Source organism: Orbicella faveolata, unplaced genomic scaffold, assembly GCF_042242905.1.
Source record: "Orbicella faveolata isolate gen_17 unplaced genomic scaffold, um_ofav_v1 contig_25, whole genome shotgun sequence".
Lineage (NCBI taxonomy): Eukaryota > Metazoa > Cnidaria > Anthozoa > Scleractinia > Merulinidae > Orbicella > Orbicella faveolata.
In genome coordinates this window covers 12,794,626-12,822,033 of record NW_028301553.1, presented here as the reverse complement: position 1 = coordinate 12,822,033, position 27,408 = coordinate 12,794,626, and the positions used below count along the sequence as shown (strand labels likewise).

Here is a 27,408-nt window from a genome sequence, read left to right as displayed (position 1 = left end):
AAAGGGTACGTCGATTCAAATAAAAGCCATTTTTGAAACCTAATGTTATTTACACGGTTTCCGACGACGGAATAACTAAAAAGTGATGACAAGTTACTCAGCCGGTAACCAACCGATCTGCAAAGCCATTGTACATTGAATCAAATACAAAGAAGTTTTAAATTAACCTTTTTTACAAGTTTTAGGTCCACTCAACCTCTCGACAGACCCCATGATACAGAAGGTAAATACACTGTTCAAAAGACGTTTATCTAAGGAGAGTCTTAAGTCCTTCTCGATAATTGCTACTGAAAATATAACATATGCAAGGATTTATGGCACAATTTGCGCTAAGCATTAAATATGCAAAAGAAATAAAATATTGGAAGCCACAGGACATCATGCTATTCGATGCACAGAAGACGAGTAAATACATGATAATGAAGGGCAACCAGCAAATACACAATAACAAGGGCCTCTTTAATACGTTTCGTTCACTTTGCCGGCGTTGCTCAGTTTCAGTGCTGGCTGATTGCTCGCCAAGAATCCTCTACGACTTGAGCTTTAAAAGGATGATAATGTACAGTATGGCTATCAGCACCAACGGGATAAAAATGAATACGACCAAAAATGCCACGAAGTTGTTATTAAAAGAGAAGGTCTCTCCAAAGACCTCGTTCCATAGTATCTTACATTCCAATCTTCCTGGATATTCAACAAATTTCATGAGGAAGAGATATGGGGAGAATACAGCCAGCGCGATGATCCAAGTAATGAGAATGAAGAACGGGCACAGTTTTGAACTGATGTGTGAAGAACGGAGAGGAAATACCACAGCTCCAAATCGATCCACTCTCATCAGAGCCAGGCTCTGAATAGACACAAGACCAGGGGCATGTGTTAAGAAGAAACCCTGCTTACATAAGACCTGGTCAAGAGTCCTTGATATAGAGCCCTTGTATCGACATAGGGATCAAGAAAATTGGGTACAGCAGATCGGACATGGCCATGTTTACGATTGAAAAGTTGATGGGTTTTCTCATGGTTTTCGTCTTATAAACAATTATTTCGATGACAGTGTTCCCAGCCAGCGAGACAAGAAAAATCAGGCAGTAAAATACATTGCCGTTAATTCTTTTTCCGTTCTTATGCAATACGTTGTCTTCTGGTTTGGTCACTTAAGAGTCACTGACTGAAAATATCGAGAATAGCTGGCCAGGTTGGAAAATTCGAAAATCCTGAAACTTTGCCTAAAGAACGCTTATAGGGAGCCACTTTCGAAAATATTATTCCGATTTTCTTAGAATTTAAAGTCTTCGAGAAATTCGCCAAAAACGAAAATATAGCTTTTTGCCTTATTAAATATGCAAAAAATATCTGAAAAATTCACAAAGTTCTCGGTATTCGCATTGAAACAATTTACAAAACTAGAACTCGGAGTAAACTTAGCATAAGAGCTTTACTTTTCTTCTTTCTAACAATAGGAAGTTTTAAATTTTTCAAGCATTTTGAAGGATTCCGTCGACCGTTGAAGAATTGCCTTCTAAAGCCCCTATGAAAACGGCATAAATTGCGTAGTTTTACGGGCTTAAAACGCATCTTGGTATGTCCGATATGGAACAAAAACAAGTACTTTGCAAAAGAGTGTCGTTTCTACTATAATAATATGGAAAAACAATTTCTGGGCAATCGAGGTCCACACAGGTAAAATGCAAAAGTTCGCGACAGTCTCTTCTCAAATTTGCATAATGCGGTATGTTCAAAGAACTCTATTGTTGAGCACTCTAGTCTGTTTTTGTTCCAGTTGTGGGCCTTGCTTTGTGGAAAATATACAAAAAGAGAGTTGATCCATGTCGTTATTACGCAAGGTACATAAAACTGCAGACAAAGCAACTTTTCTTGAACAATAGAGTAAGACTGTTTGAAATTGAGACTCATATAAAAATAACGGGGGGTGCTCGTCGTACATTTTAGGGGTTAATCTCCAAAAGGTCCACCGCGAGAGCTTTTGCGGTACCTTTTACGGGGATTGAGCCGAAAAGTATGACAGGGGATAATGTGTTATGTAAACGGTTGTCAGTTTAACCATCGATTTTCCCTGTTTCTTTATTATTTGGAAACTATTAGGCTAAGTAATTGAAGGCACCAACAACGAAAAAACAACACTTTTAGAAATATATCGAGAAGTTATTCTATGAAGAAACTTTTCAATTTTCGTCAATTGTGCAAAAAAGTTCACCTAGCCTTAAAAACGTTTGTGTTTGCTGGCGCGCGTTCTTACTGCCCAGATTTTTTTGTTCCAAATACTGATTGAAGAAGACCAAAAGTTAATCAAAATATTTATTTCGACCCGATATTGGGCAACTAAAACGCCTTTTAAGCCCGTAAAATTACGCAATTTTTGCCGTTTCCATAGGGGCTTGAATTCCTCGACAGCCGACGGAACCCCTCAAAATTTAATTTAATATAAAGTTTCCAATATGCTTAGTTTATCCCGTGTTCTAGTCTTGTAAATTGTTTCAATGCGAATACCGAGAACTTCGACTCTTGCGCGGCAGGCTGAATCAAAGTCGGCGCGACTACTTCTGGCACGGCAGGCCTAATGCCGTTCCGCACGGCAGTAGCGCGACTTGGCTTCGAACGGCGTGCTCTTGCCGTGCACGTGCCGAACTGAACCAGGGACGGCGGAGCCGCGGTGGGGGGCTTAAGCCGCCCCCCCCCCCCTCCCCTCTCCCCTCCACTTTTTACCACGATGACAGTTTATTTTGTTTTAGTATGAGGTACAAATGAAGAAATAAAGAAGAAGGAAAGGAAAACGAAAAAAAGTCTGGTTGACTACAGATTTACCAAGAATTCACAAAGCTACAACCTCCTACCAAATCTGTCGGAAGCTTTTCGTGTTTACATAGTTTTAACCTTTCCGCAGCGTGCACTTCCTTCCCACACACGGGGAGGTTTGTGTAAAAGCGCAGGTCAGTCAGTACTAAGGCCGTGATATATCATGGAGGGCTGAGAAAGATGTATCAAGCTCACAAAACCTTCAAAATATATTGCTGTAAATGCACTAAAAGTACCTGTCATTTTATAGTTCATCCACTAGGTTGATTTTCTTAAGAGCTACACCATGGAGAATGTCAAAAATACCATTTCCAAGCCCCTAGACTTAAAAAGATTTTTTGGGGGAGGATGCCCCTAGACCGCTCTACAAACTTGCGCCGGCACCACTCGTTTTCAAGCCCCGCATTTCCCCCCACCCCCTTCTTTCACTTGAAAAAAGACTCCGCCGTCCCTGTGAATTCATATCCTGCTGCATCAGCTGCAGTTGCTTCTTTTTTTTTTTTTTTTTTTTTTTCAGCAAAGCAAACTTCTTCCGATCTTCTGCGCGAATGAATTAAATTCTTTCATAGCTTTTTGTCATGCCACTGCCGGGCCAAATTTATTTGAGTTCGGCACGGCAGAAGCACGACGTTTGCACTAGGCCGAATTCCAACCGAGGTCAGATCGCGGGATAGACATCAAACAGTCTTACTCTATTTTTCAAAAAAACCTCCTTCCTTGATCTAGCTAGATCACGTTAATCAGAAAACCTCTTCGTTTCGTTTAGTGCTTCTAATTAATCCGTTTTCCATCAAGATCAAAATCGAGACACATGGTAAGATTTACTTTGAAAGACCAGTCTCCTTTCGAATATTTGCAGACTAATCAAGTGTATATAAACGGGAAAGACAAACCCTGCTATGTCTCTATTATAAGCAAGTGTCTAAATCTCAATAATCTAGTAATTCAAATTGGAGCTAACTGAAAATAAATATTACGTGACGCCAGTCACGTAATACATGTAGCGTGTTTGCACCTGTATTTTGGGCTTTGTCTGCAGTTTTATGTACCTTGCGTAATAACGACATGGATCAACTCTCTTTTTGTATATTTTCCACAAAGCAAGGCCCACAACTGGAACAAAAACAGACTAGAGTGCTCAACAATAGAGTTCTTTGAACATACCGCATTATGCAAATTTGAGAAGAGACTGTCGCGAACTTTTGCATTTTACCTGTGTGGACCTCGATTGCCCAGAAATTGTTTTTCCATATTATTATAGTAGAAACGACACTCTTTTGCAAAGTACTTGTTTTTGTTCCATATCGGACATACCAAGATGCGTTTTAAGCCCGTAAAACTACGCAATTTTTGCCGTTTTCATAGGGGCTTTAGAAGGCAATTCTTCAACGGTCGACGGAATCCTTCAAAATGCTTGAAAAATTTAAAACTTCCTATTGTTAGAAAGAAGAAAAGTAAAGCTCTTATGCTAAGTTTACTCCGAGTTCTAGTTTTGTAAATTGTTTCAATGCGAATACCGAGAACTTTGTGAATTTTTCAGATATTTTTTGCATATTTAATAAGGCAAAAAGCTATATTTTCGTTTTTTACGAATTTCTCGAAGACTTTAAATTCTAAGAAAATCGGAATAATATTTTCGAAAGTGGCTCCCTATAAGCGTTCTTTAGGCAAAGTTTCAGGATTTTCGATTTTTCTAACCTGGCCAGTTATTCTCAATATTTCCAGTCAGTGACTCTTAATAACGTCAGCCTATTTACGTGCTACCGAAGGCGGGGTAATGGTTTACCTTGATGCCGTCATACGCGCGAAGATAATTACCTTAACAAATGGCATGCTACGGAGGTCCCACGCATATTTGTGACATTAACAAAAGTGCTGCTATTATCATTAATTGGACGTGCATTAAATTTCCTTCTCAAATCGTCAGTAATTCATAATTTCAAAGGAAATCATGACTGTGATTTTTTCGGATGTCTAATCTTAGTCAGCATATATAGATTTTTAATATTTTAATTCTTCGTTTTCTCCTTAGTTTTAGTTTTGATCGAGGAGATAGTTATGTCAAACACTCACCACTGTTTAATCGTCCCGTTGACCTATCGGAGACTTTTCCTCTTCGTAGTTTAAATGAAGGAATTTCATTTAAATAACATCTTAAATTTGTGAAAATTTCTGGTCCGTGGAATCTAACTTTAAATCTGCATTTAGACGATTATGGTTTATTTAGCAGCTTAAGAAAACCTAGAACATTTCTTATGTCATAAATTTCAGCTATTGTTTTAGTGTTATTGTTTTTTGAACTGACGTGAAACGTCCGTTTTAATTAAAATATGGTAACTTCAAATTCAATTTTCTCTCCCGGGGACGGCGAGAGAGCTTAAGTCACGATAAGTAGTTCTAAACTGTATTCAAAATGCTACCACACTATGAGTGTTTTTGATTACTCTATTTTTAACAGTTTTGCTCAATGTTCAGCGGAAATCTTCTTTTAAATTGCTTGTTTCACCTGTTTTCGACATTATTGTAAGGCAAATCAGGCAAGTGAGGTTTGATAGGGATTCAAAATACATTAAAAGCGCTATAAAATTTCTTAATGGCAAGTGTGATCAACTTTCTATGTCTAAAGTGAATGAAAAATGCCGCTAGAGAATTTCCCTAATACTTCTCGCCTCATGCAATGTGTTTTTTAAACAGCTGGTCATAGTTAATACAGGGGAATGGTTATGAAGCCCGCCAAACATCAAAGGAGCAAACAAACCGGACACCGAGATTTATTTTGAAAGGTCCACGACCGTGCACAATCTTTTGGTATGCGTTCATACACTATGCCGTTGTGAAGTTTAAGGCTGAAAAAAATTCAGGCCTGAATGGGATTCGAACCCATGACCTCTGCCGGTGCAGCGCTCGGGTTCGAATTCCGTCTCGGCCCGATTTTTTTCTCGGGCCTAAATTTCACAACTGCTTAAGCTGTGTGCGTAACTGCGATGATCAATCGTGTATTCACATCTTTCTCCGCAGTTCAAATACATGATCTGTCATGTATTCACTTGTAAACAAAGAACTCTCCCGCATTTCATAACCATTCCCCTCTCTGAACTATGAGCTACTTGACGAGGTGAATTTCAAATTTACTTAAAACGAAATTTCAAAGCTTGAACAGCAAGATATTATTTAAAATGTATTTCATCTCAATAAGTAGTCGTTTAAGCTTCTATTTTCTTATTTTGGTTACTCTATTTTGGCCATTTTTGCTCGAATGTTCAGCGAAAATCATCTTTAAAACTGTCTTGCATTTGTTTTTCGACATTATTGTGTTGTAAACCAGGGAAGTGAAGCTTGATAACAAAAGCGCTGTAAAGTAGTCACTAGAACTTCTATGTTCTACGAAGTCAGTAATATATCAAACACGAGAGACAGTCTTTTATTGGGATATCCAAACACCGAGACGAGAGTTGAAAATACGACGCGCAGGGGGATATTTTTGACGAAATTCGAGGTGTTTGGATAGCCAATGAAACACTGTCTCGAGTGTTTGATATTTCCGCTCAATCGAAACGAAAACTAAGGAGTAAACAGAGAAGTAAAATCGTCAAAATCTATGCTAATTAAGACTATGATAATTGTTAATTTACCACCAATAACTACGGTAAAACTGCTTGCTCTAAATATGCTTCGATTGAACTAGACAGCTGAGTTTGGCCGGTTTGCACAAGTAGACCATGCTGATTGTGATCGTTTATTCTAAATGCGATTCTTTTACTTCAACGATTTTTCCCGAAAAATAATATTTTAAACTATTTCACGAAAACAGGAAAAAAGAATAATCAGTCCCTTTTTTTCCTGCTTTTGAAATACCTGCGAAAACATGAGCATCTTGTGCACTTTTGCACCAAAAATAAGGTCCAGAAAATCTCTTCACAGATCTTTTCACCAAGATAAAAGACTTAAATCTTCTTCAGAAAAAAAAGTTTTAAGAAAAAGTTTAAAGGCATAAAAATTTCACAAAATTTAGTTTTAAATTAAAAAAATTAATTCACTAAGTTTGTCACCATGTAATTTTAACCGGTCGGGCGCGTGTTGTGCGTTGTGTGTTTCGTGTCGCGTGTTGGGAACAGCGAGGTTCAGTTTCGCGTGGGCACGTGAGTCGTATTTCCGAATTTAGATCAAGGCATGATGCATATAATCCAAAATAAAACTATCCAATTCGAATGCAGTACAGTTGGTACTCACGATTGGAGAAGTGCATTTCGCTTGGTCAATCTAATTTACAGGTGGAACGCTTAATAATTCAGATATTGTTTTTTCATTTCTATTGCTTGCTTTGTTTACCCTGCTCTTAATTACTGTTAAAAGTGATAACACGAAGCCCTAAGAGAGATCCACACCAAACCTCTCCTTATAACAATGTACATAACCAACACATTGTCTACAGATGAATAATGAGAATTTAAATAAGTGATCAAAGTTGGCGAACTAAATGATTACTCGAAAAGAGAAAGTAATGACAAAAGGATGTTTCTACTTTTGAGGCATTCACTTTCGTAATATAAAGTTACTTACAAATCTGCTAATAATTCAATCATTCCCTAGTCATGTTGATCTAAAATGTGGTGTAATGAGTGATGACCATAAGATAGCGTGTCACGGCCATTGCCCAAAATGCATCGGAAGGGACTTAAGCCGATTTTGTTGAGCTTGATGGGGAAGATATTTTTCTGAAATGATCGACGTTGCTCCATTGATGCCATCTCTTGTTGAGCAAATAGCCATTGTTTACAGTGTTCGTTCTTGATGTTTTGTTCGGTGACGTGTCTTTCTCTACCGTTTTGTTGTTTTGGCTGTATAGTAGTGCGGAGTACATCTTTGGTCACAGCCCAACAAATTCCTCAACAGTTATACCATGCGTCTCGTCTTTGCTCTTCCCGATGACTTTTGTTGTTTTCAGTGCCGTAGAGGAAATGGTCTTTAAGGTATTCAGAGAAGTCAAACAAATGTGCCTCGCTTGCCATGTCTGAATAGATGTCTTCAGTTTTTACCTCTAAACATAACGAGTTGGTATTACTGAACAGCAGTTTGTTAGAGATCCATACTTTGCCTTGTCGTGGTTGTAACAGAAATCAAAAATAGGTCCGCAAAGCGTACTTGTGTAGGCTTAGATTTACTTTTATTTCGTTCAGTTGGAGTGCTAGTTTTAAACGTTAGTATTCGGGAGTTAAAGTACTATGGGTGAATAGGCCATCACTAGAAAGATAAAGCTATAAATTTAAATAAATAAAGTAATATTGATTATTAGGTGTCAACATAGGTGAGTTGTTATTAACTTGTTAGGTGAGTTGTTATTAATTTGTTCACAAATTAACTTGCTCATGTAGTGTCAAGAGGGTTTGCTGCAATATCTTAGCCAGTTCCATAATAAAGTCAGCAACTGAGAATTCAACAGCTGGTCGCAAATAGACACCTTGTCAATGGTGTCAATTCCACTGAAGTTCTGAATACGTTTTGTCATGACTGGAAAGAAATGTTGTCACGTGGAATAAGAATAATCAATTTGCAAACAGGAAGTAGTTTCTTTTGTTGATTGCCAGCTTTAAGATGATGCAAGATGTGGTAAAATTTTACTGTAAATACGGTAAAAACAATATTCAAAAACATATTGTTCACTTAGTTTGCATGCTTCTTTTGATACATGAAGATCCTTGTGATGTTAAAAGTATATGTTGATGATTGACTAGTAGTTTGCATAGTAATTTCTGGATAGAAGAGTGCATCCATGTTTGTTTCTGGAGTCAATATTAATCTTCAAGTGACTGTTAGCATACAGTTGTATAAAGAGTTGTGTAATAGAGCTTCCAGCGAATAACGTGAAAAGTATACAGTACAGGTTTATCAGCTGAAACTTGACAAAAAGTCAAATGCTACATAACAAACATAAAAATTATGTCTAAAGGAGTGTTCCACATTGCCCAGTGTGCTTCACTCTGGCTTACTAGGTTCTTACGTTCACATGACCTGGTACAGATGTCTCTCATTGTAGGTGTTATAATTGTTTTGTCAAACCCAATACTACTTTGATCGGTTGGATCTGTTTTAAAATACAATAAGGTAATAACATATTTTTTATCATGCTATTCACAGTGGGAAGTTAATAAATTAAATGTTATTTGAAGAAGACAATGCAACTGTTATCAGCTTTTTTAGGGGAATTTCTTGTACGCACATTCATTCACTGTAATCACATCCCTGGTCGTGTTGAACTTGTTGCATATCAGCTTGATAACCACAAATCATGACATGTGCAGTACACCTCTCATTTTGAAAGGACCAGTCCATGTTTGTGAGCAAGATAATTGCAAATATAATAGGTTTTTAAGCTCTTCAATGCTGACCAAAGTGTATTTTCCAAATGAAAGGGGTATCCCATGCAAATCCTCGAAGTTAAATTAAAAATATGTCAAAGCTGTGCTCTGACGTCTTTAAAACTGTAACAAACAACAATTGTAGTAACAATGATGTAATACATCAAGCATGAAAGATCGTGTTCAACCACATTTCCAAATATGGAGAAGAGTCTTTAAGATATAACACACAGCTGAGAATTTTTGACAAAATTTCGAGGTTTTGAAAATGTGATGATATGTGGTCTTCGGTATTTGACACTGTATACACAAGTACACCTATCTTCTCAATTGACACTAGAACTAAGGAGAAAAAGGCGACTTAAAATTACAACATCTACGTCAAATAAGATCAGATATCCAAACACCATAACAGTTATGATTTACATTGTCTAAATTTGATGAGTTATTAAGGAGTTTGAGAAAATTATTTGAAAATGCTTCTGCAAGTGAATTTTTAAGAGACATATATTGGGCATTGTTTGATGTGAAGAGTAGAAATAATGAACAATGTATTAAATTGCATTAAGTTGCGTTGAATGTACATTCTCGCAAAAACCGAAACTCTTCCTGGAATATTAATTAACCTCATTGTAACAGTTAACGGCAAATACACATTTTTTATGCAGAATTTATATTTTGTAGAACTCTATAGGCTCGATCCAATAAGCATATTCTGGGTTCCGTGTCTTCTATTTGATTGTAAATTTTAATCATAATCAAGTGAACATAATTTGCAACACACTGCTTACCAACGTTTTCACCAAAGTGTGCTAATCTGTCAGTTCCTTGACTTGTGGCCAGCAGACACAGTGGTTGTTGGATTAGTGTTATTAAATACTGCAGGGCCTGGATTGCTCTCCACATCATTCACTTCCCCTTACAAGCAATGGGATGTAGACAAAATGTAGCCCATCATTTCTCTACATGTCCAGAATTTGTTTCAATGTTGTCAAGTAAAACACATTTAGCTAAGACATAGTAAGAATCCATCCCCGTTAAACATGTGATAAGGCATCCTTCGCTTCCTCGACCGGTATTGTTCAATTGATGTCCCCATACTCGCAGTTAATATTGCCATGTAGTTAACAAACAGCTCTAGTACATGTAAGTTCAGCAGTTTGAGTGCATTCACAGCTGCTCAAAATAACTGCACAGTGCGAATACATGCACACGATTTACGTGATAACAGTAGAGTCCAATAACTGACACTCCTTTGGGTAAAGAAGGTGAGTGCTTGCGAAAGCGAATACTTCTCCCGTGTAATCCACACTGAACACGAGCCGAGCCTGGATAAGTTAATGGCTTGCGTGAGAAAAACAAATCTTGTATCGCCGAAGAAATTCTCTCACGAAGATCTAACTGAAATAACAAGGTGAACACAGTTCTCGAGGACAGTGCGGGAAGAAAGATAATATATAACAAAAACGAGGCAAAGCAATTTAGAAATGGAAAATAACTTACTTTGACTCGCGACGGTAAGCTATCGAAAAGCATCTCAAATATTACAAGTACACAGCAATGGCCGCCGTATCGAACGATCAAGTCATATAAGCCTACTCAATTTCTCCCGGAAGACCTCGCGATATGCGACACGTAGACACATAAATTCCGCCGACGGTAGCATAGTGGAGGCTGCAGCCCCCACAAAAATTCGCACTTTAAACAGTTCGAAGATTCCAAAAGCCGCTTACGTGTAGATAGGTCGATTCAAATACAGGGTTGTTTACTTTAGATTGACACCCGCGATTTCAGGTGTGTAAAAATTCTGAAATGATTAAACGAAGGCGCCTTTGTCCGGTTGTGCAATCTTTTGACTGCTGTCACAAGTTCAATGTTTACTCTGTTGCGTAGATTTTACATTGTTTCCCAAAAGACTCCGTTGTTGAGAAGTGTAAAGAAGTCTGTCTCAAAGTCATTAGCTGCCTGTTTACGTTTTCCTGTGTTGAAGTCAATATATTCTTTCAGCTAAGGAGATTGCTAGAAGGCCAAGACGCGATGGACTTTCGTCAATTTGACACCAAGATCCAGGTAGAATTTCAAATTATTCTCTTGTTATGTAAGTTAAATGTAGGCGCAAATTTTGCAATGGAAGGTTCTTTCAAACCCAAGTCTCCTTTCAGCTGTTGACAATAAGGCTATATCATGTCATCTGCATGTTTTACTTTCTCCAAGTAAAGTAGAAAGTCGACACCGTGGAAGTCGTGAGGTTAATTATTCCAGATACACCTCTACTGATGTAATGAATGTCACTGTCTTCATATCCATTTGAAATATTAAATCCAACTGAACGTCATCCTCCGAAAGCCATCTATGGGCAATGACCGAGACAAAGCACATCATACAAATTATTTGCATCGAGATAGATGATGTATTTTGATTCCTCATCTACCTTTGTCTAAGATTCGGTAGTCTCGATAATTGTTTGCCTATTGTTTGAATCTCTTTACGGTGGCCAATTCACACTATCAACCCAGTTGATAAAACCAAATTATCTTGTTATACTCCCCACCTACGCAGCACCACAGTTTCTTTAGAAACTTACCCCCTCCACTGTAGTCCAAGATTCGGTAGTCAGATACTTATTGTTTACCTTACTGTGAAGATCATTCCAAATTACACTAATTCCTCCCTCGATAAACAAATGCATATCTCCATCTCTTAGTAGCTCAATTTCAATGCCGGGTATAGCTTATAATAATTTAAGCAAATTTCTATAAAATATTCGAACACATTTGCCAGTAGAAGAATATCTGATTTCACATTCAAACAGTGGTACTCCCCCAGAGAACTAGTCTCAAACTGTTGAAGGAATATTCTCCGCACGAGCATAATTCTCCTCTGCAATGTGCTCAGCTTTCAGTGAGTTGTGAAAAACGGCATAATGGCAGAAGGTGGGGGTGGGAGGCAGAAAATTTGTTCACGTTTGTTTTGGGTTTTCCTTAACTTCCCCAATTGTTTCGCAGGACGAGTTTTCACAGGTGTTTCTGTGCATAATGGATAAACTCATCTTTGAAATGTTCCAGGAGCAAGCCAGTTTATCCATCCCCGACCACCTCTTGGTCTTTAAAAAAAAATTCATAAAAAACGCTGTCCACAACGCCTCACCTCAACGCCGCTTCGGATACACCTTCAAAACCTGGAGGACTTGCGCTGTCCCCGACTGGACCAGCTGGTTCCAAAAATGTGAAGTAGTCCAGTACCAACGAAGACGAAGGCCACAGAATTTGCAATTTGGCTGGCTGACAAAGACTTGTGTTCTGTGACCGATTTGTACGCCAGTATAGTTTAATCTTCTTTTCAACATTAAATTTATGGATGCTACAATTGATGGATAATCAAGGAAGTCAAATCGGCATCAAGATGAGGAAATGAAGACTGTGTCATTCTTTGTAAATTTAGTTGAGCGTGCACGAATCCAACCAATTGTAGAAAAAAAACAACAACAACAACAGCACAAAAAAAATAAAAAATAAAAAAAAATAAGCAAAAGCCAAATGTAAAACATATGTTACACACGAAAGAAAGCAGAAACACTAAAGCTTTACTAACCAAGAGACACTGGAAAAGTTGAAAATTTACAGAGTATGTAAATAACATGTAATTAACATGTAAATAATCAAAAAAAGACTGTAAAGATTAATTTACATGATTTTTCCCCTTTTACATGTTTTGGAGGTTTCATGTAAAAAACATGTAAATATTTCAAGTGAAACATGTAAATGATGAAGAAAACACTGTAAATGTTTCAAAGCAAAGGGCTAAGATCATGTAATAACATGTAAACTGTTCCTGCAAATACTGTAAATAGCCTGTAAATTTCTTGTGATTCAACCTGGAAACCCGTAAATAACATGTAAATTTAATACAGGGAGGCTGCCATAATACTGTAATTAACATGTAAATAAAAAGGGGAGGCTGTAAACAACATGTAAATAAAAAAAGGGAGGCTGTAAATAACATGGAAAATGAAAACAGGAGCCTGTAAATAACATGTAAATCAAAAAAGGGAGCCTGTAAATAACATGTAAATCGAAAAAGGGAGCCTGTAAATAACGTGTAAATCGAAAAAGGGAGTCTGTAAATAACATGGAAATCAAAAAAGGAGCCCATAAAGAATTTGTAAATGGAAAAAGGGAGCCTGTAAATAACATGTAACTCGTAAAAGGGAGCCTGTAAATAACATGTAAATGGAAAAAGGGAGCCTGTAAATAACATGTAAATCGAAAAAGGGAGCCTGTAAATAACATGTAAATGGAAAAAGGGAGCCTGTAAATAACATGTAAATCGAAAAAGGGAGCCTGTAAATAACTTGCAAATCGAAAAAGGGAGCCTGTAAATAGCATGTAAATGGAAAAAGAGAGCCTGTAAATAACATGGAAATCAAAAAAAGGAGCCTGTAAATAACATGTAAATCGAAAAAGGGAGCCTGTAAATAACTTGCAAATCGAAAAAGGGAGCCTGTAAATAGCATGTAAATGGAAAAAGAGAGCCTGTAAATAACATGGAAATCAAAAAAGGGAGCCTGTAAATAACATGTAAATCGAAAAAGGGAGCCTGTAAATAACTTGCAAATCGAAAAAGGGAGCCTGTAAATAGCATGTAAATGGAAAAAGAGAGCCTGTAAATAACATGGAAATCAAAAAAGGGAGCCTGTAAATAACATGTAAATTGAAAAGGGGAGCCTGTAAATAACCTGTAAATTGAAAAAGAGAGCCTGCAAATAACATGTAAATCGAAAAAGGGAGCCTGCAAATAACCTGTAAATTGAAAAAGGGAGCCTGTAAATAACATGTAAATCAAAAAAGGGAGCCTGGAAATAACCTGGAAATGTAAAAAGGGAGCCTGTAAATAACATGTAAATCGAAAAAGGGAGGCAGACACCCTGTACGATAAATAACTTGTAAATAATAACTTGAAGAAAAATGCATGGAATGTACTGTTTTATTGTAATCAAATCTGTTGACCTTAATTATAATAGTAGAAAACATGCAAATTTATACAGAATCAGAAATTCATTGCAATCAGAACAAACTCAGTAAAATTCAAATAGTTTTTATATGCCATGAATAAGGTTTACAATGTACACATTGCAACAAATAAAACATGTTTTCTTTTCTTTCTATCCATAACAAGACGACTTAAATGTTATTTTGGGCATGGCCAAAATATTTTAAAATACCATGACTGAGCTCCTTTAACCGAATTCAAGCACTTTTCAAGAAGACTACTAAAATTCAAGACCTTTTCAAGATTGTGCAAAACCATGTCATATTCAACTCTATTTAATTCATAAATAATAAAATGATTAAGAACTATACTGTTGTCAGCTACAACTAGTGAAAATTTTGCAATTTAGGCATATTACTAAATTAAAATTGTTTGCAAATGGATACCTGTCTTAAATATATACTAAATTCACAAAGTCAAATGTAACATAATGATAATACCTTTGTCATAAAATGAATGAATAAACTGTTTTTTTCTTACTAAGTAATTAATGTAGGATTAAATTAGCCTTAATAATTATTATGAAAAATGTGGGAGGCACGATGGCCTCATAGTTACATGTAGTGCGCTCAACTCCTGATCGAGCGGTCCAGGTTCAAGCCCTAGGTGGGTACATTCTGTTGTGTTGCTGGGCAACACACTTTACTCTCAGTGCCTCTCCACCCAGGTGTATAAGTGGGTACCAGCAAATTTAATGGTGGGGTAACTCTGCAATGGACTGGCATCTCATCCAGGGGGAGTAGAAATAGTCCTAGTCGCTTCCTGCTACAGAAAGCGGGATAAGCTCCGGTCTGTTGGGCCACGTGGCTCATATGCAGACTTTACCTTTACCTTATTATGAAAATTACTGCAATGTAAGTGTGAAATATTGATCAACTTTTTTCATAGAGTGAATTGTTCTTTTGAAATAACAGAAAATAGGGAGAAAAAACATTTACCACAAGATAGAGATTGACATTTTAAATTCATCATACAAACATTCATGCCAAAGGAATACTACATTGCATAACATAAAACAAGGCTTCTGACATCTTTTAGGCTATGTTTACACAGTCACAGTTTCCTTCTTTTTCCAAAACTGTACGGAATCCAAACAGGACAAACATTTTGGACCCCTGACAAAACATTCACTGTAAACAATATTCAAAATTTTACGTTTTCTTTTTGTGATAAAAAAAACTGCACTGTAAAAAAAAAATTCATAGGAACCTGTTGAAATTGAAAGGCCTATCTAGTACCATAGTTCCCATAACACATCATAAGTTAATAAATTATTGTTCTGGTACTACATGTATCTAAACATAGCCTTTGCTGTTTATGATGAAATCTTATAGCTGCTGTATTGAACAATAAGTATCAATCTAGCAATCTATGATCTTCAAATTTAATGCTAATTCACTAACACAGGTACAGCGTAGTGATACTTCAAAGCATTGAAAATAATGTTTAAAGTGGTTGAATTTATGCCAGAAAGTGTTGAAGGTCACCATGTTAGACTGTAATGCACCAGGGGCCCCTTTTGTCGAAGGTCCCAAAAAGTTTTCGCACCCAGAAAGCCATACCAAAATCTGAAATCTTATGCTTACAGAGCTGTTTTATTCGCTTATTCTCAATATGAACAGAGGTTTCCTTCACACAAGAAGTTTCAGGCATACACAGCTCTTAGTTTTTAGACACAGCTCAATTAAAGATGGCTTTGTGGGCCCGAAAAGTTTCCAGGGCCTTCAAGAAATGGACCTTGGACCCCTTATAGAGTCATAGGTACTGTAGACTTCTCAGTGGCTGATTTTTTCCTGATCAAGCATCAATGCCAAGGAGTATGCATGTATTGACCACTCTCAATTTTACTTCATCCTACAAGTAACATAAAACATTTCGTTAAATAAGATAAGTTATGTCTGAGTATGAATCAGCAAATTCTGTGTATGATATCAATCAGCGAATTTTACACTGGAGTTATTATTTTGTTTCTTATCATTCCAATTTATACTGTGACATTTGAAATCGGACTGTAGCCGGTCATGTTGACCGGCCAAAGTAATTTTAGCTCGGTCACGTGTCATTTCTGTCTGGTCAAGATATTTACGAAAAAATCAAGTACACGTAATGTGAGCTAAATTAAACCCACAAATATAGTTTGTTTGTTCCTGTCACTGCTAGACCGTTTAAAGATTGGCTTAATATTTTTCTGAACAGATTTAACCCCAGTCACTCGAATGGCATTCCTATCTATCTTGAACGCATGACAAACAGCAAGCGAATGGTCTTTAGCCATTCGAACAGATACATGTATGCATTGGTCTATGTTTTCGTTAGAGGTCATAATAAAAAAGAGATAAAAACTCTCAGATTTACAGTTGGGGATTTGATTGTTTATTCAAGAATGAACGTGACCGTCTCAACATGACATGACTGGTCAACATGACCGGCAAGTGAAGTTTTTGGCCGGTCAAGTCACCATTCTGGCCAGACATTGCCCGTTGACCAGCCATTATTTTGAGCCCTGAATATTCACCAATCAAACAGATCTTACATCTACATCTGTAGCTACTGTGTGACAAAAAATTTGCATCTCTGATTGGAAGGCACTGAATGTCAGAGGATGTAGAAGTAAACTCAAAATCCGTGGCAGTAACTATTCAATGTTCACTATCTCCTACATTGTAATATTCATGCACAATAAATCAAACTCCTATCAAACAATGTTTAAATAATAAGTCAAGTTATTTGCAGGCACAATTTGATTGTTTCTTACGTGCACTTATGCTCTACTGGTGGACAAAGGTACAGATGATGTCATAAAAGTTTGTTTTTGTTTCTTTGTTATGTATTACGAAGCAGACAGATTCTATGTTGTCGTGCATCTGTTCAGTAATAGATCACAGAAGACATCAAAATGTGGTAAAAACATCAGTGACACATGCCTGAAAAATTCACAGATTCTGTGACACACTCTGGTAATGGCTTATGTGACTATTTTTTGTTTTTACCACATTTTGATGTTATCTGTGATCTACTCAAGGCAGGAAAAAACACAGGTCTGATTTCCTCAGCCAAGTAAATTTTGTTCTTGGGCAAGCGAAAATAGAAGTTCAGTGGCCCAGTGGGCAAGTGAAATTACAATGTAGCCTCAGTAGTCTTGTGAGTCTCACTAAAAATGCCAGCTTGATAAATGATAATTTCCAGTCATTCCATTTCAAAACTTAACACCTAAAGATTAGTTAATTATTAGGTTGAAAGCAAGAATTAGTTTGGAATCTGAGTGCACTTCATTCGCATTTGTCCTCTGATTTCCTTACTGGCCACCACACTGGCAACTAATATTTAAGTGGGGCAAGTGAAAACTGAAATTGACTGGCCCACTGGGCAAGTGACTTACAATTTTTTTTCCTGCCCTGCTACAGATGCATGAACAGATGCATGACACATGAAACCTACATGTATTTGGTAAGAGCCCAATTTCGTACAAGTAAAATGTACAGCTGTGACAGGGCTCTAAAGTGTTGTCTGGTCATCCCAGGGTAAGGCAATGATTGAAATCAATCCATAAATTGATATAAATCAATAAATTGAAATTAATGTAAGTGTTATCAGTGCTATCGATCAATTGAAAGAAATTCATACTCACATGCTAGAAAAGTTTCAAGTTATCAGTTTGATTTTACCAAATTTATCAGTCATTAGAGAATCAATTGAAAGATGGTCTCTCTTTGTTAGTTCACCTAAACTGTAGAAAAATTGTCCCTCAACACAATGTTTGATTGTAACTTTTTCATGTAGATTTCAAAGGCACTACCAAAAACCCCCAAAACATAGTCCCTGATACATGTATGCCAGCAAAATATTCTGTTTATGAGATACAATGTTATGCTTTTATGCAATTGTATTCATGATCTCATATTTCACTTTAAATCTTTTGTTCATTTCTTTCTTATTAAATGTTGCTTAAAAGATAAGCTAGTATCAGCAAAATTGATCATGCTTATTGAAAATTTGATCACAATCAATGACTCATGACGAATCCTTTTATTGATTTCTGATATCATTGACTAATTTCTATTGATTGTTATGAAATAATCGATTGACTATACTGTGTTGTCCAAGACAAGTAGATTTTCCTGCCTGGGCAAGTTACTCTTCCTTTTTTTCAAGTCCTGTGTAGTTTTCACGACAGTTTGAGGTACATGTATACCTCTTTATAAAGTATCTTAGTGTTTTTTTTGTGAAAGAAAATACCACAACATTTAACTTACTACAGTATCAGCACCAGTGGGTGCAATGTCCATGTACAGTTGTGTATAACAGCATATTGTAACTTGCATGTAGGCACAACTGTAGACACTTGAGTAACTTCAGAATACTGACTCTAGCATAAGAGAAATTTCTCTGCTAAAGATGGCACATTACATTTTAGTTTACTAGCATTCACATCAGAGGGCAACATAACCTTACAAGAGCATGCATCAGAAAGAATCATGAGGTGCATATAAGCCAATAACAAATGTCGCATGCTCATGCTCAGTTATCGAGAACAGATAATAACAGATAATAAAGCTCTTTATGTACGGCAGGTAAACATCGCCAAAGTCGATTCCACAAGCAATGTAACTTCTCCTTGATAATGACACATGCACAACCAAAGGCAAAACGAAATGTATACGTATCTTGACGTTACTTTACTCTGCTCGTTCAATTTATGCAAAACTTGCTTACCTGTTGTTTTTGTTGCCTGTAATCGCTATCTTCAACTTCTGGGTAACGGTACACTTTGCCTTGAAACCGTGCACGGTGACGAAGCGAAGGTAGAGTGGATTTTGGCCCGCTAAAACAGAGCTCGAGTTCGATACAAGTTCCAACGAACTGCCAAAGATGGCGGGAGAACCGAGAGAACCTGGTACCTAACATGAAGACGGCTGATTCCTGCTTGTTGGAGATCGGGCACACACAAGGCTGGTATGCTCTTATAAAGTGACTGGGATAACAGTGATGGCAATGAAAGCACAAAACGGTAGAAATCACCAAAAAAACAAAACAAAACAAAACAAAACAAAAAACAAACAAAAAACAAAGAAACAGTGAACATGCAAGGGCAGACTTAGTTGTATTAATCTTACTTGTAGAATGTGCATGTTTCGGAATATTTAACGCTCTAAATCGATGATATTTCGTTCATTCTCAGCGGTTCAGGGGCACAACTGTGACCTCGAACTTTCGCGATATGAGAAGTTTAATGTTTGTTGTTTTCGGATTGTTAAAAATGTCATTTTGAGTACCGAAAAAAGTCAGCTATCATTTTCGGAAAGGCCATAAGACCTAACGTTTTCGGGAAATGGACAAAAAAGCCCTAATAAGTTCGAGAATACTCAAGCTCCTCTAGAATAACCGAACAGATAAATTTTTTTTGCGCAACCTAAAATTAACCTACAGAGCTTTGAAAGTACACCAGATAGCCTAAAACAGCGTTGAAAAGCATTCGAGAGGAAACGGTCGTTGGGTGTCCCTTACGGTTCCCTGCCTAACCTAATTCCGCGTCAGTTCAAACTCGGTCACCAGGGCTCTGTCCGTCTTGAACTCACACAACACGTGACGCTTTCATGGTCCTTCATGAATAAATACGTACGTGTCCCAGAATTAATTTTTCTCTTTTCTAGAGACGTAAGCTTGGGACGCCTGCATGTGCAGTAACAATTCTAGTTTTATTTTGTCGTTGTGGATGCGCAGAAAGTTCACAAGAAGACAACTTAATTAGTGCGGTGTCGCACCCGTGCAACTCCTAGGTTTTACATTTACATTGTTTTTACATGTTTCTTACAGGCTCCCTTTCTTTCATTTACATTGTTTTTACATGTTTCTTACAGGCCCCCTTTTTTCATTTACATGTTTTTTACATGTTTCTTACAGGCCCCCTTTTTTCATTTACATGCTTTTTACATATTTCTTACAGGCCCCCTTTTTTCATTTACATGCTTTTTACATGTTTCTTACAGCCCCCCTTTTTTCATTTACATGGTTTTTACATGTTTCTTACAGGCCCCGTTTTTTCATTTACACGGTTTTTACATGTTTCTTGCAGGCCCCCTTTTTTCATTTACATGATTTTTACAGGGTTACAAACATAACATTTCCAGACTTTTTACAGCATTCGCTTGAATTATTTACACGTTCCTCACATGGTTTAGCAAAGCAATTTACATGTTTTTTTACAAAGGCAGATACTGTAAAAGTGCGTAAAATATTTTACAGGTTTTTACATGTTCTTCAAATGATCATTGTCGACAAAGACAATGTAAATCACTATTTACAGAACATTTACATGCTGTACTAAAAGGTGTAAATTTCCTGTAATTTTATTTTACAAAACCCTAACATGTAAATTGTAATTTACAAAGAATGTAAATCAAGATTTACATACTGTAAATTAAAATTGACATGTCCATGTAAATTTTCAACTTTTCCAGTGAGAGACTTATGAAATAAGATTTTAAAAAATCAACTTTACTTTTCTCATGTTGTTTTAAAACATCGTTGGTTTAAACACGAAAAAGCAAGGCCCATTTCATCTACATAAGTGGTTCCTAAGCAGAAAAAATAAGTAACAATAATAGTAATAGTAATAATAATAATAATAATAATAATAGTTTTTAATTAATAATAACACAAACTTTATTGAGTTCTTTTTCGTACAAATTTGAATCTTACATGTATCTGGTAACAATTACAATAGCCTACCTACATAATTATATTCTGTAAGGAATAATAATATTAATAATATTAATAATAATAATAATAATAATAATAGTAACAGCAATGGTAATGTTAATGATAATGCTAATGGTAATGGTAATGATAATGGCAATAATAATAATAATAATAATAATAATAATAATAATGGCGGGTCTGGGAGGCCCAGGGAGGAACAAATTGTGGAATATGAATCTATCTACTCTGTTACACTTAGGAAAGGCAAATGTTAGGTTTCACGACCTTTGCCCGCCAACAAAATGACTAACCATAATAAACTTTTTTCTCTTCAATCAGAACATCTTTCGGGCAAGAAGCGAAAAGCGTCTGCACACAGGAGCCACGCAATGTTTTTTGGGCTTAAAGCTTTCCACTTGTCTTTTTGTCCTGTTTTTGCTTAGCGACTCTTGAGGGGAAATATCTTTTCGTTACTGTTTACAATAAACACCACGTGGGCAAATTCACTTACAAGCCTTTGAAATTAGGTATTCGTTTCAAAGAGAATACTGAATAGAACGAGTTTGAATTTTCCATTTCGGACTCAGGGCAAGTTTTACCTGGTTAGCTTGGATGTATTCTTACAGAACATGTTTGATGTATTCTCGAATTTACATAAATTTAAAGATTACAGGCTTTTGATATTTGTTGCAATATACTTTCCTATATTTATGTTTTTATTTTTGTATATATCCTATTATTGCGTATTCTATGTTAGGTAGCTCTAGGTAATAACTTCAGGGCTCCTATTGATAGCGGAGATGCTTTGTAAGCTCCCTGAAAAGACTACCCTGAAAATTTACCTGTAGATTTTTACTTTTAAATAAAAGTGTCTATTTATCTATCTATATATATATTTAGAACTGCCGAAGTATTTCCCAGGTAGATTATGGGAAAATGGCGAAAGTGATAAAGGTCTATCAACGTTTTTCTAGTTTATTATTTTTTTTTTGCTCTGAGGATCGACGGTGTGATTAACATCTAACCGATGTGTTTATAGCATGCTGAGAATCGTATGAAGTACGAAGCTGTTCGCGGCTGATAAGAAAACATCCGGACACTGCCCCGTAATTGCAAAGTACAAGTGATTTACAGAGGCTTCCTGTTCAGGATTTTCAAGCCGCTTGGTCAACCAATGAACTAGAGTATGACATGGAATAATATTCTACGCCTTCAAAAAGCTACAGAGGTAAAGCCTCTAAAATAATACACAGAAGGCAAGTAACATGCTCTATTAGGTCCTGTTGATCAAACAAAAATTGTGACTTACTGGCACTACTACTTTAGAAAGAATTGGAACATAAATAATTATATTATGAGCTCAGCAGAGGCCAAAACCAGAAAGTTTTAATTATCGAATTCGAATATGGAGATTAGTTTCATAATTAAGAAAAGGATTGCTAACGTATATAAACCACTGCAATGTGCCTTGACAGGCTGATTATCTTAAGTGGAGACTAGGGCTGATAATTATAACGGTTTGTTGTGAGATAAAAAATGTTTGATGTACCTATGTAGTTAATAATTACTGTTGAGTCGATCGAAGAGAATAGTGGCGACATGACAGAAGGAGAAAAGGCATTTTCCATGGAGTGGCTTTTCAATTTGCTCTCTTGTACATAAAATACAAGACCCCAAGCGGTTACGAAAATTAGAAAAGGGTCCACGAAATAATTACAAGCGATGAGAAAAGAATTGTCGAAAAAACGGCTGCAGACCGTTCGATTCCGTTAATTCAATTAAAAAGCATTATTGAAATAAAATATTACTTAGACGGTTTCCCCCGCGACGGAACTGACTTCCCATGAAAATATAAAATTGATGGGGTCTGCAGAATAACAACAAAATAATTGTAAGTTACTCAGTCGTTGTCCAACCGATCTGCAAAGTTTGTTTAAGCCATTATGATGTACAACACAAAGCAGTTTTAAGTTAACGTTTATTATACGTTTTCGGTCCACTGAACCTCTCGACAGACTATACAGAAGTATCATCGCCCGGGCTAATACACTGCTCAAAAGACATTTATCTCAGGAGATTCTTAAGTCCTTCGCGATAATTGCTACTGAAAATAAAACAGATGCAAGGATTAATGGCACAATTTGCGCTAAGCATTAAAACAGCAAACGAGTTAAAATACCGCAAGTCACAGGACATCAAGACATCCGATGCAAAGAAGACGAGTAAACACATGATAACGAAGGGCAACCAGCAAATTGCAAACCCCAACACAATAGCAATGGCCATTTTTAACACATTTCGTTTCCTTTGCCGACGTTGCCCAGCTTCAGTGTTGGCCGATTGCTCGCCTGGAATCTTCCGCGACTTGAGCTTTAAAAAGATGATAATGTATAGTATGGCTATCAACACTAACGGGATAAAAATGAATACGACCGAAAATGACACGAAGTAATTTTGAAAAGACAAGGTCTCTGCAAAGACTTCGTTCCAATGCATCCCACATTCCAATCTTTCTGGATATTCAACAAGTTTCCTGGCGAAGAGATATGGGGAGAATACAGCCATCGCGATGATCCAAGTGGTGAGAATGAAGAACGGGCACAGTTTTGAACTGATCGGCGGAGAACGGAGAGGAAATACCACAGCTCCAAATCGATTCACTGCTATCAGAACCATGCTTAGAATAGACACAAGTCCGGAGGCATGTGTTAAGAAGAAAACCAGCTTACATAAGGCCTGGCCAAGAGGACCAACGATCAGCCAGGAGTCTGTATAGAGCCCTTGAATTGACATAGGGATCAAGAAAATCGGATACAGCAGATCCGACATGGCCATGCTTAAGATTAAAAAGTTGATGGGTTTTCTCATGGTTTTGGTCTTGTAAACAGTTATACCAATGGCGGTGTTCCCAGCCAGCGAAACAAGCAAGATCGAGCAGTAAAAAAACGTTTTTCCGATTTTTTCTGCTGTAGGATTGTTGAAACAGGTCGATGGCTGTGATCCATTCATCGTTGTATTTACGTTTTCCCACATTGCCGTTAATTCTTTTTCCGTTCTTATGCAATAAGTTGTCTTCTGGTTTGTTCACTTAATAACGGCACTCTATGTACGTGCTGCCGAAGGCAGGATAATGGCTTACCTTGATGCCGTCATACGCGCGAAAATAATTACCTTAACGAATGGCGTGGTACGGAGATCCAACGCCTATTTGTGACATTAACAAAAGTGCTGCTGTTATTATTAATTGGACGTGCATCAAATTTCCTTCTCAAATCATCAATAATTCATAGTCATAACCGTGGTGGTGTTTGGATGTCTGATCTTAGTCAGCATAGATTTTGAAGACATTTATTCTTCGTTTTCTCCTTAGTTTTAGTTTCGATCGAGGAGATAATTATATGACTCATATCAAACACTCCAGACCGTTAAATCGTCCCGTTGACCTATCGGAGACTTCTCCTCTTCGTAGTTTAACTAAAGAAATTTCATTAAAATGACATCGTACATTTGTGAGAATTTCTGGTCCGTGGAACTTAAATTTAAGCCTGCATTAAGACGATTATGGTTTGTTCAGCAGCTTAAGGAAACCTACAACATTTGCACGTTATGTCATAAATTGCATTTATTGTTTTAGTGTTATTTTTTTTTTTTTTTTTGAACTGACGTGAAATATGGTGATTAAAATATGGTAACTTAAAATTCAATTTGCTCTCCCGGGAAAAGCTAGAGAGCTAAAATTTCGATTAGTTGATTTGAATTGTATTCAAAATACTACCACGCTATGAGTTTTTTTTTATTACTCTATTTTTGCCATTTTTGTTCGAATGTTCAGCGGAAATCATCTTTTAAATTGTTTGTTGCACCTATTTTCGACATTATTGTAATGCAAATCAGGCAAGTGAGGTTTGATAATGATTCAAAATACATTGAAAGCGCTGTAAAATTTCTTGATTTTTTTTGAAGGTCAGTTCTCAGGTCTTTCATAGTTTTTTATCAGCAAGTGTGATCAACTTTCTGTGTCTAAAGTGAATGAATACTGCCGCTAAAGAATTTTCATAGTACTTCTCGCCTCATACAATTTGCTTTTTTAGACAGCTGGTCATAGTTAATGGAGGAGAATGGTTATGAAGCCCGCCAAACATCAAAGGAGCAAACAAACCGGACACTGAAATTTACTTTGAAAGGTCCACGACCGTACACAATCTTTTGGTTTCCGTTCAAACACTATGCATTAATTACGTAACAAAACTTTTCCTCTTTCTCCGTCAGTAGTAAACCACTCAGTATTGTGTTTTGCACACGGTCAAGGCCAAAAAAGAAAACAAAAACATACAACAAAGAACTTTGTGAAGACGTGGTTGACCATCGCAGTTATGCACACAACTAAAGCAGTTGTGAAATTTAAGCCTGAAAACAATTCAGGCCTGAACAGGATTCTAACCCTTGACCTCTTCGATACCGGCGCAGTGCTCGGGTTCGAATCCCGTTCAGGCCTGATTTTCAGGCCTAAATTTCACAACTGCTTAAGTTGTGTGCATAACTGCGATGATCAATCATGTCATTACATCTTTCTTCGCAGTTCAAATATATGATCTTTCATATATTCACTTGTAAACAAAGAACTCTCTCGCATTTCATAACCATTCCCCTCTATTAACTATGAGCTGCTTGACGAGGCAAAGCGTGAGCAGCAAGATATTATTTGAAATGTATTTTATCTCAATAAGTAGTCGTTTAAGCTTCCATTTTCTTCTTTTGGTTACTCTATTTTGGCCATTTTTGCTCGAATGCTCAGCGAAAATCATCTTTAAACCTGTCTGTTGCATGTGTTTTTCGACATTATTTTAATGCAAACCAGGAAAGTGAGGCTTGATAATAAAAGCGCTGTAAAGTGGTCACTAGAGCTGCTATGTTCTACGACATGTTTTTAAAAATCTTCAACTCTCTTACTTAACATTTGGAAAATTCAGTTTTACGGCAATTTTCCCCAAAACATACCCATTTAGGTTTAAATCATATATTACTTGAAATTTTGCACTTTGACCGTAATAACGCTTCCCAAATCAAAATAAACCAGAAATATTCTTACTCAACCAATGAATGTGATAGGTATCAGAGTAGATGTGTTGTACTTAGTTTTGTGTCTGCAAAAATTTAATTGTATTAATCTTTTATAGTCCTGAAGCCCAAATAGTCGAGAAAAACTTGGTTCCGTGGTCTATGATAATTGTTAATTTATCAGCTACTGAACTGCGGTAAAACTGCGTGCTCTAAATATGCTTCGATTGAACTAGACAGCGGCGTTTGGCTGGTTTGCACAAGTACACCATGCCGATTGTGATCGTTTCTTCTAAATGGGATTCTTTTAGTTCAAGGATTTTTCCCGAAAAATAATTCTTTGAACTATTTCACGAAAACAGGGAAAAAGAATAATCAGTCCATTTGTTGCTGCTTTTGAAATACCTGCGAAAACATGAGCATCTTGTGCACTTTTGCACCAAAAACAAATTCGAGAAAATCTCTTCATATTTATCTTTTCACCAAGATAAAAGACTTAAATCTTCTTGAGAGAAAAAAGTTTTGAGAAAAAGTTTAAAGGCATAAAAATTTTACAAAAATTAAGTTTTAAAGTACAAAAATGAATTCACTAAAGTTTGTTACAATGTAATTTTAACCGGTCGCGTGCGTGTCGCGCGTTGCGTATTTCGTGTCGCGTGTTGGGGACAGCGAGGTTCAGTTTCGCGTGGGCACGTGAGCCTAGTTTCCGAATTTAGATCAAAGTATGATGCATATAATCCAAAATAAAACTATTCAATTTGAATGCAATTGGTACTCACGATTGTAGAAGTGCATTTCACTAGGTCAATCTAATTTACAGGTGGAACGCTTAATAATTCAGACATTGTTGTTTTCATTTCCATTGCCTTGTTTACCCTGCTCTTAATTACTGTTAAAAGTGGTTACACGGAGCCCTAAGAGAGATCCACACCTAACCTCTCCTTAAAACAATGTACATAACCAACACACTGTCTACAGATGAATAATGAGAACAGTTAAATAAGTAATCAAAGTTTGCGATCTAACCGACTACTCGAAGAGAGAAAGTAATGAAAAAGGGATGTTTCTACTTTTGGGGTATTCACTTTCGTAATATAAAATTACTTACAAATCTGCTAATAATTCAATCATTCCCTAGTCATGTTGATCTAAAATGTGGTGTAATGAGTAATGACCATAAGATAGCGTGTCACGGCCATTGCCCGAAATGCATCGCTTGTTACGGAAGGGACTTAAGCCGATCTTGCTGAACTTGATGGGGAAGATATTTTTCTGAAATGATCGACGTTGCTCCACTAATGCCATCTCTTGTTCTTGAGGAAATAAACATAGTTCATAGTGTTCGTGCTTGAAGTTTTGTTCGGTGATGTGTTTTTTCTCTACCGTTTTGTTGTTCTCGCTGTAGAGTAGTGAGTACATCTTGGGTCAC

General features: G+C 36.8%; 1 protein-coding gene, 1 long non-coding RNA gene and 1 pseudogene across 2 annotated transcripts; all 3 read right to left on the bottom strand.

Moving 5' to 3' along the window:
• Positions 1-247: 247 nt before the first annotated feature.
• On the bottom strand, positions 248-4,650 carry LOC149109021 (QRFP-like peptide receptor; annotated as a pseudogene).
• A 9,488-nt stretch (positions 4,651-14,138) lies between these two features.
• LOC149109020 (uncharacterized) lies at positions 14,139-19,280 on the bottom strand. The gene is made up of 2 exons (XR_016208578.1): positions 18,936-19,280; positions 14,139-16,076 (listed from the first exon to the last, which is right to left on the bottom strand). It is a non-coding gene; the product is annotated as an uncharacterized LOC149109020 (long non-coding RNA).
• Positions 19,281-21,895: 2,615 nt separating this feature from the next.
• Positions 21,896-24,288, bottom strand: LOC110042114 (QRFP-like peptide receptor). The gene has a single exon (XM_020747453.2). The coding sequence runs from the start codon at positions 23,952-23,954 to the stop codon at positions 22,986-22,988; it is 969 nt and encodes a 322-aa protein (XP_020603112.2). The 5' UTR covers positions 23,955-24,288; the 3' UTR covers positions 21,896-22,985.
• Positions 24,289-27,408: the final 3,120 nt, after the last annotated feature.

Coding starts and splice junctions, on each gene's coding strand:
- LOC110042114 (XM_020747453.2), bottom strand. CDS start 23,954: ATGTGGGAAAACGTAAATACAACGATGAATGGATCACAGCCATCGACC.